The sequence below is a fragment of the Eublepharis macularius genome, chromosome 10 (assembly GCF_028583425.1).
Source record: "Eublepharis macularius isolate TG4126 chromosome 10, MPM_Emac_v1.0, whole genome shotgun sequence".
Classification (NCBI taxonomy): domain Eukaryota; kingdom Metazoa; phylum Chordata; class Lepidosauria; order Squamata; family Eublepharidae; genus Eublepharis; species Eublepharis macularius.
In genome coordinates, this window is record NC_072799.1 from 31,245,674 (window position 1) to 31,254,483 (window position 8,810).

Sequence of the window (8,810 nt, forward strand, 5' to 3'; positions counted from 1 at the left end):
CGCAGACACTCGTGGCTCCGCACGACTGCACTGCCTGTCGAGACACAAAACAAAGTAGAGAATCTACCTTTCGAGGGTCAATCTCTATTCTCATCCAGAACGGATGAGTACCTCTCGCAGAAGCATAAAGATTGACTGACGGCTCGCTCCTACGGGATCCTCCCATCCAGGCAGTTCACCGACAATCGGTATCAGTACCGCTTGTCTCAAGGCTATCGTGGTAGGCAACATAGATATCAACTGTATCCACGTTATGGGTCCTACAGGCCGTTCCAACCCCCTGCGAATACCTTCCACCGCAGGAGACCTAGTTACCGGCCACGGCGCACTCAACAGGGCCCCGATGCCAAAGAGTCAGCAACTCAACCCAACCAGTTCTGACTAGAATTTGAACAGTCTGTCATTTTTGGAAACAGATTGGCTCAGTTTGCCTCTGCGTGGGCAGAGATTACCCGTGATAGTTGGGTACTCAACGTTATTGCTGTTGGTTATAAAATTCAGTTTGATGTTTACCCTGTGTTGTCTCTTCCTGATTATGCAGTGCAATCCTCTTCTGATAAGTAACTGGCGCTTCTGCAAAAGGGAGCGGTGCAGGAGGTTCTCCCTCAAGACCCCTCCTGGGGTTTTTACTCTAGGATGTTCCTTGTAGACAAAAAGGATGGTGGAGCACGGCCTATTTTAGACCTGAGAGAATTGAACAAGTTCGTTCTCGTTAAACGGTTCAGAATGCTTACCTTAAATACAGTCCTCCAGTTAATGCCTGAGGACATGTGGTTCGCCGTTCTGGATCTCAAGGACGCATATTTCCATATTGCCATCCATCCTGACCATAGGAAGTACCTTAGATTCCTTTGTAATAATAGGACCTACCATTATCAGGTGCTCCCTTTTGGACTATTAACAGCCCCCCGAGTTTTTTCTAAATGTATGGCTGTTGTAGTGGCACATTTGAGGGAACAAGGTTGTACCATCTATCCCTACCTTGATGATTGGCTTTTGGCAGCACCCTCTGCTAATGCCCTTCAGGTCTAAATTGATACGGTGATGCTTACCTGCTCCCGGTTAGGACTTTTGGTTAACCTCAAAAAGTCTAACCTTACCCCGTCCAGGAGAATACTATTTATCGGTATGGAACTGGATGGTGATGTAAATAGAGGTTTTCTGCCCAGGGAACGCGCATTAAAGATTGGCAGGATGGTGAACCTTTTTTTGAGATGTAGGTTCCAGTCTGCGACTACTATCCAGAGACTACTCGGCCTTATGGCCTCGTCTACAGCAGTTACCCCTATGGCTCGGTTGCATATGCGACCTCTCCAGCTGTGGTTCCTCTCGGTTCATGATTTTGAACACAAATCTCAGAACAAGAGATATTCTATCCATAGAGGGGTTCTTCGTTCCTTACAATGGTGGCTTAGTGAAGCTAATCTCTTAGGTGGCGTTGCCTTTGGGTCAGTCCAAACCGAGATCACTATCTCGACTGACGCCTCCATGATAGGATGGGGAGCCCAATGTGGGTCCCTTAGGGCACATGGGGTTTGGTCAGAGCAGGATAGGGAAGATCACATTAACCTGCTAGAATTGAAAGCAGTACGTTATGCCCTTATCACATTCGCAGACACGCTACAACAGAAATCCGTTCAGGTGCTGACGGATAATTGCACCACGATGTTCTACCTGAACAAGCAAGGGGGCACTACCTCCAAGGCACTCTGCGACGAGGCCATTCGAATTTGGAACTGGGCCAGGGAAAGGAACGTGTTTATTCATGCAGTCCACATTCCGGGCACCACAAATGTGATCGCAGACAAACTGAGTCGTATGCGGTCCAACAATTACGAGTGGACCATAGCGGACTCCTACCTGAATACCGTCTTTTTGGACTGGGGGTTCCCAGACATAGACCTCTTTGCATCAGAGGACAACAAGAGGGCTCCACAGTTTTGCTCCAGGGGAGGTCTAGGTCGCTATTCCCTAGGGGACGCGTTTCAGATACGCTGGACAGGGCACCTGTTTTATGCCTTCCCTCCATTCCCGCTGTTGTCTCGAATCGTCAGCAAGGTTCAGGGAGATGGGCCTCACATAATTCTAGTAGCGCCCTTTTGGCCCAGACAAGCTTGGTTCCAACACGTCATGCAGCTGTCACAGGGGTCATATTATCAGTTCCCTCTGAACCTGGACTTTCTGTCCGGCAAAGGGGTTTGGTATCACGACCTACCCAAACTGAGCCTCACTGCTTGGCACATTCTGGGTCGGAAGGGATGTCTGACAGAGTAGCTGAGATTTTGCTGAATGCACGTAGGGACACTACTCGCAGGTCATACTCTGCTAAATGGAAGCGTTTTGAAGCATGGGCTAATGACAAAGGAGTGAATGTATGGGATTGCCAGTTATCGTCTGTGTTCCTTCTGTCTCTAAAGGATGGGGGACTCTCTAATTCCTCTATTAAAGTTTATTTGGCGGCTATTTCAGCCTTCCACCCTAAGATAGATGGGAAAACAGTTTTCTCCCACAGTTTGTCGAAATCTTTTTTAAAAGGGTTGTATAACATGTTTCCACAAGTCAAGGAAATTGTTCCCCAATGGTCACTGCAAGTAGTATTGGCGGGGCTTATGAAATCGCCCTTCGAACCGCTGGCTACTTGTTAATTAAAATGGTTGTTCTGGAAAGTGGCTTTCTTGATCGCTATTACCTCTGCCCGCAGAGTTAGCGAGTTGGCGGCCCTCAGGTGGGATCCTCCCTTTTTGAAGGTCCATCAAAATAAAGTGGTTCTGAGACCTGACCTTCGTTTTAGACCCAAAGTCTCCACTCAATTTCATACCTCACAAGACATTGTCCTGCCTATCTTTTTTCCTGACCCTTCTGATAACTCTGAAAGGACCTTACATTCCTTGGATGTGAGAAGGGCTATTTTGTTTTACCTTCAACGTACTTCACAGTTTAGATGTGCCAAACAACTGTTTGTGTGCTATTATGGGCCCAGGAAGGGAAAAGCTGCTACAGCTCAATCAGTTTCTCGCTGGGTTACTCAGACTGTTAGGGCTTGCTACTCGCATGCTAAGTTACCTTGCCCTTTGGAAGTAAAAGCGCATTCTACCAGAGCGCAAGCTGTCTCTGCGGCCTTCCTTAAGGGCGTGTCCTTGCAAGACATCTGCAGGGTTGCAACGTGGTTGTCTTCTGACACATTTGCTAAGCATTATGCACTAGATGTGTGGGAAAGGAAAGAGGCTGCTGTTGGTCAAGCAGTACTTCAGTCTCTTTTTCAATGAGAACACATGCCCGCCTCCTGGGTAAGTGGCTTGTGAGTCTCCCATTTGGGGCTGCACAGAAGACGGACAGTGAAAACAGAGTTGCGCTTACCGTAACTACTGTTCATTGATGTCTTCTGTGCAGACACAACCCTCCCTCCTACCCCGCTGTGTTCTTCCAGGTAATGTGAAGGCATTTGGTGGCAAAGGAGAAACTGAGGGGAAGGGGGCAACATCACCCAATGTTGCTCGGGCGGGAAAAGCCGTGCATGCGCATTGGTGCGTACGTGCGCCCCCTAGTGGACATAGTCTAGAAAAAAAAATCCGGTCGGCAGGCCTGCGCAGGTGCAGTCCCATGTGTGTCTGCAAAGAAGATGCCAATGAACAGTAGTTACGGTAAGCGCAACTCTGTTATATGCATTATGAAAAATATCCTGCTGTTGATATGCAATCTTCATATAATATCTATGCAATATATGGAACTGGAGTATGTCAGGAAACTATAGAAGCTGCCAATCTATTATCCTATTTGTCTAGTTCAGCTAATGATGAATGCCCTCCAGGTCCACCTGAATTTCCTCTGCGTAACTTATGAAGTAGCCAAAGGTAGGAAGACAGGTGCTTTTGTCAAACACATGGAACCTCTTTCATAATGGAGGTGGTTTCTGAAGAGGCAAGCAAAGCTAATTACGATAAGCCTACGATGGTGCAGAAAATAGTTTGAAAATGCCTCACAGGGCACCATGCATTTGTTTGTTATCTTTGTATCCTGCCTTTCTCTGCATGTAGAACTCAAGATAGTATATACAGGATTGCCAGGAGACCTCCTATGTAGGTGTCACAGACATGCTTAATTGCAGCAAGGTGGTTATATAATGTATCTTCCAACCATTCCCTGGGATCCAAAAAGGGTAATACAAAGCTAAGCAGACCTGAATATTGCTAGATGAGACAATGCCTGGAGTCCTATATCATGTGAAGTTATTTGAAAGGGTGGGATAAAAGGTAAACATTCTACTTTGCCAGATTTTTAAAAATTGTATTTCCCTCTACTGACAATGAGAGCAGCTGCTGAGGTTTTTATAAAATTGCTGTGCAGAAAACCAATTCTGGAGCAGGAATAAGGTAAATGCTTGTGGATCATCTGCTTGATTGTTGTAGCTGTGGTTTTCACGCTTCGGTTCCATGCAAATAGTTTCTATGAAAGATCATCTAATGCTTTCTGTGGCCTCAGATGTGATTTTTAAAAGACGTAAACACAATGCCATATGTGTTTCTTCCCTCTCTGTACAGAACTTGAAAGTCACTTCACAAACGAACTTTCTCTCTCGAGTATGGTGGTTTCCAGTATTCCATTTCTTTGAGAAGAATGTACAAGGCTCAGTTCCTTGCTGTTTCTCATGGCCAATATCTTGGCCCCCTAGCTGCTTCAAGTCTTCATGTAAGAATTATTCCCGGGTTCAGAAGACAGGAGAGGACAATGAAAAATCCACCTGAAGAAAATGAAGGCGGCAAGAAAATGGATCTGCTTTTTACCTTCTTACCAAAACACTTGTGCTATAACCAAAGTTCTTAAGGGGATTATATTGTTAACTGAAGAAGTGGACCAAATGTTGTGCAATTTGATTTGAGAAAAAGACAACTGTAGACTTTTTTTTTAAAAGTCCGTTTGGTATGTTTTTCTAGTCAGATTGTACAGTTCCATCCTACTCTTCAGTGCTAGTAGACACTGGCGCTCAGTAATGCTCTGGTGCCAACAGAATACTTCCTGAGGAGAAAAGGAGCCAGGACTTTGGTTTCTTAATGAGATTAAGAGGTGCCAAAGAACACACTGCGCCATCTGTTGTTAAATGTCACTTATCCACAGAAGCATCAAAACAAAATAACTGCTTCAGGGTGCTGAAGTTTGAGCGAAACCATAGTAAAGGTATGTTAAAGGCATAACCCTGGTCTCTCTCTATCTGTTTAGGGAGAGTAACCAAAATCAGCAGGCAGTGGTTTTTACTATTCCCACTAGTGAAGGCAAGATCTTGTGCACGTGACTGATGGAAACCAGAAGTGACCCTTGATATTTTTATATTGTTTACAGGAATGAATTTATTATGACCCTGTAATACCATCACAACTTCCAATTATTTTGTTTACCCTCGACTGACTTTTACATTTTTTTTAATAAGCGATAATTTTATATGTGAAAATAAAAAAGCTATTTTACCTGATGATACTGTAGGTTAGAAACAATGTCTGCTAACATCATCTAGCTTCTACAAGGAGAAAAGTAATTTTATTGTTAAAATACATAGATGTCAAATGAGATAATTATTTATGTTTCTGCTGGTTAGTTAGCTTGCAGAATGTGAATACATGCCATGTGCATAATACCATTAGAATGTGTGTATATGTATGTATATGTTACAGTGAATGCACAAAATAAGACTCTGCAGCTGAAAAAGAATGTTGACAATCCCCCTTCCACAGCTACTGAAACAACTAGTTTACCACTGAATGTTGCCTAATGGTCATGTCTACATTTACAAGTATAATCCCATACATTTGATATTTTCACCAGATTCCTGTAGGATTGTCTACACCTTTGTGATCGTCACTGTAGCCTATATGCACATGACCATACCTTTACACATCGTGAGGACCTAGCTCATTCCTTCTACATCCAGCCTTGCAGATCCTCTAGCTGCTCTCCTGTTAAAGGGAGCCCTGCCAGGCTAGAGACTGAGATAAGGAGAAGGCTCCCTCTCATCCTTGGCTTCCTCTACCTTCCCTGTAGCAAGCCACTCACACAGAGACTTGCCTCCAGGCCTCTTTTCCCCAGCGGTTACTTGGGGTCTGCCTTAAATACACTGGAGCAGCCTTCACATACTCAAACCCACAGGCACTTGGGCATCTTTTTTCTAGCTCGTGAAATCCCGGGGCTCCGTCTTTTCAAGCTGTGCCATGGTGATAGCCTTGGCCCCTCTGATTCCTTGCTGGCCCGATCTAGAACCCACCACCCTGGCTCTAGCGGAGTTTCCTGTATTTAATTGTTGGTCTTGTGGCCGCTTGTTGCCACACTGCGGTTTTACAAGTGTCGGTAAGTCTGCCACACACATAAGCATTAGAAAATTATTTTAGCTCATATACCACATAATGGCAGTGGGAGCAAAATCCCCACTGATTCCTATTCACTGGCTTTGGTTTTGCGTAGACAGGCTTGCCAAAAGGATTGTTTTGAATGCTTGAGTAGGAATGTTGCCATTTTTGCAAAAGAAAAAAAAATGTAATGTTGAGCCTGAGAGCCAGATGTGATGTATTTACAGATGACCATCACTTTTGTTTTCTGTTGGGATTAATTTTAATTGTTCCAATACTGATGCCAAGGCTATTCACTGCAATTGGTGTGTTTACTTCACTATTATTAAATGGTCAGGTGGCCAATCTGCTACTTTCTTGCTGTAAGGTTTCTTTGTGTCTATATAATGTTGTCTTTGTAGAACCAGTTTTATTTGGCAAATGCAAAGTAAAGCTAACATGGTCCTCTTGGTTTGGTTTCTGTTTTATACAACAATCCAAGAGTGCCGTGAGCATGACAATATCCAGAAGTTAAGGATGCTGTAATTTTCCCTTGCTGCCAATAATCTTTTTTTAATCCAATCAGATGTTGTTCAATAATACCTAATGATTTGTGTCAAAGGGGGAAAAAAGAACCCAGTTATTTTTGCTCCAATTTGTAATTCAGAATGTAGAGTTGAATGCCTAGGGGCCAGTCATATTAAATAACAATCTTGATTGTAGTTTTCATGTCAGAAGATTATTTTGGCAATAGCAAATACCAGTACAGTAAATAACTAATCTTGATCATAGAAGAGAGTACAGTAAGGTCATCTAGCTACATGCTTTACTTCTACATTTCTCTCCTTACCCCCACATACACAAAAAAGCTACACTAACTTGCTCTAAAACCAATCTGAACATAAGCACTGTAACTGTGTGTGTGTGTGTGTGTGAGAGAGAGAGAGAGAGAGAGAGAGAGAGAGAGAGTAGCCAGGCTTCTTAGTACATAATGAGGTATAGTGTCTGATAGGATCACAAATTCTGATTTAAAAAATAAGGCTTTTTAGAAAAGGGCGGGAGGAGTATGTTTCCATAGGGGACAGAGGACTTGAGTTCAGTTCAGAGAGTATTGTACATATGTTTGAATTTCTTTCCAAACAGCAATTTTCCCATGATAGATCTTGGGGTAGCTTGAAACATGACAAAAGTCACACAGAAAATATTGTTCAGTATGGCATGCCATACTGGGTGTCAATGATCAGGGCAACATGCAACAAAATCTGTGCAAGTGTTTGTTGCTGAAAATCATTCTATTTCTGGGTTCTTGCAGGCAGATGGCATTCAAAGTGTTTCCTTTTAGGAATGTTGCCATATTTGAAAGCACCCTCAAGCTGGGTTGAAGTTTAGAAGTTTTAAAAGCAATAAGTAATTGGATAGTGACCCTTCTGTTTACTGGGGAAAATTCTGCCATGTGTTTGCACTTTGCTGCATGTGTGAATGGGCTCTGTCCAGTAGCTGCAATGTAGAGGCTCAATCTGGTTTTTAAACTGTTCTGAGGTTCAAAAGTAGAGTAGATGTTTGGCATGAAAGTACTGGGAAAGAACACCTGAGATGTACAAGAACTAGGAGCAGAGCGCATGTTTGGCTGCAATCATCTATATAAAGGTGCACCCACTGACATCCCATTGATATCAATTACACTTAAGCTCCCAGTTAAACTCTTCAAATCTTGTTGATTTCAGAGTGACTTAAGCCTGTCTGACTTTTTTTCTAAATTGTGCTCACAGCAAGAACACAGGCACCTGTATCTAACTAAACCCAGTACCTTGGTGAAGAGAAACAAGAATAAACTTGATCAGGTTGGCCTTTGTTTCAAGAACCAGTGCTATGAAGTTTAAGCTGTGGGCATCTTAGGCAGAATCAGAAACAATGTGTAAGAATAAAATATAGATCAGTATATGTAGATGGCAAATATTATTGAGACCTGGAAATGACTTGCTGTGCTTGTAAACACCTTCAAAACCTGGAAATGTTTTTTTAAAAAGGAGAGAACACTAAAAATCATGATACTGTTATACTTGAACATTCTGATTCTTAACAGGCTTTATGTTTTGTGCAATGCAATATATATATATAAGCGTAACAAAGAAGCTATCATATTGGATGCTCCCAGCTTGTGATCCACCAACCGGAATGCAATTCATCCCTCATGTATGATGTACCACTCGGGATTTATGGACCTTCATGTATTTGCTGCCTGCTTGGATTTGCAAAAAATGGGAGATTGGCAAGCGCCTCCATGGCTGATAAGCTGGCATTTGCCTCGGTAGGTCAGAAGTCTTGCAGGCCAGGCCTATTTTCTGCTAAATATCTGAGGACGTTCCAAGGAAGTTTAATGGTGTGAAGACCCTAACTGCGAGTGATCACAAGAAAAAAATGTACATGCCAAGTGTTTTGAGTGTAGGCTTTAGTAATGTAAATATAAGCTTGTCTGTACTAAAGCCATCTTTAGCTCTC

The 8,810-nt window shown here is 43.1% G+C and overlaps 1 protein-coding gene across 8 annotated transcripts in view; it reads left to right on the forward strand.

The window, feature by feature from the left end:
- SGMS2 (sphingomyelin synthase 2) overlaps positions 1–6,688 on the forward strand; it is a 55,861-nt gene extending 49,173 nt beyond the window's left edge. For all 8 annotated transcript variants that reach the window (XM_054989852.1, XM_054989851.1, XM_054989857.1 and 5 more), the window contains one exon: positions 4,539–6,688. In XM_054989852.1, the coding sequence (XP_054845827.1) occupies positions 4,539–4,742 (204 nt within the window). In that variant the 3' untranslated portion in view covers positions 4,743–6,688. The remainder of the gene's footprint in view (positions 1–4,538) is intronic.
- The last annotated feature ends 2,122 nt before the right edge of the window (positions 6,689–8,810 follow it).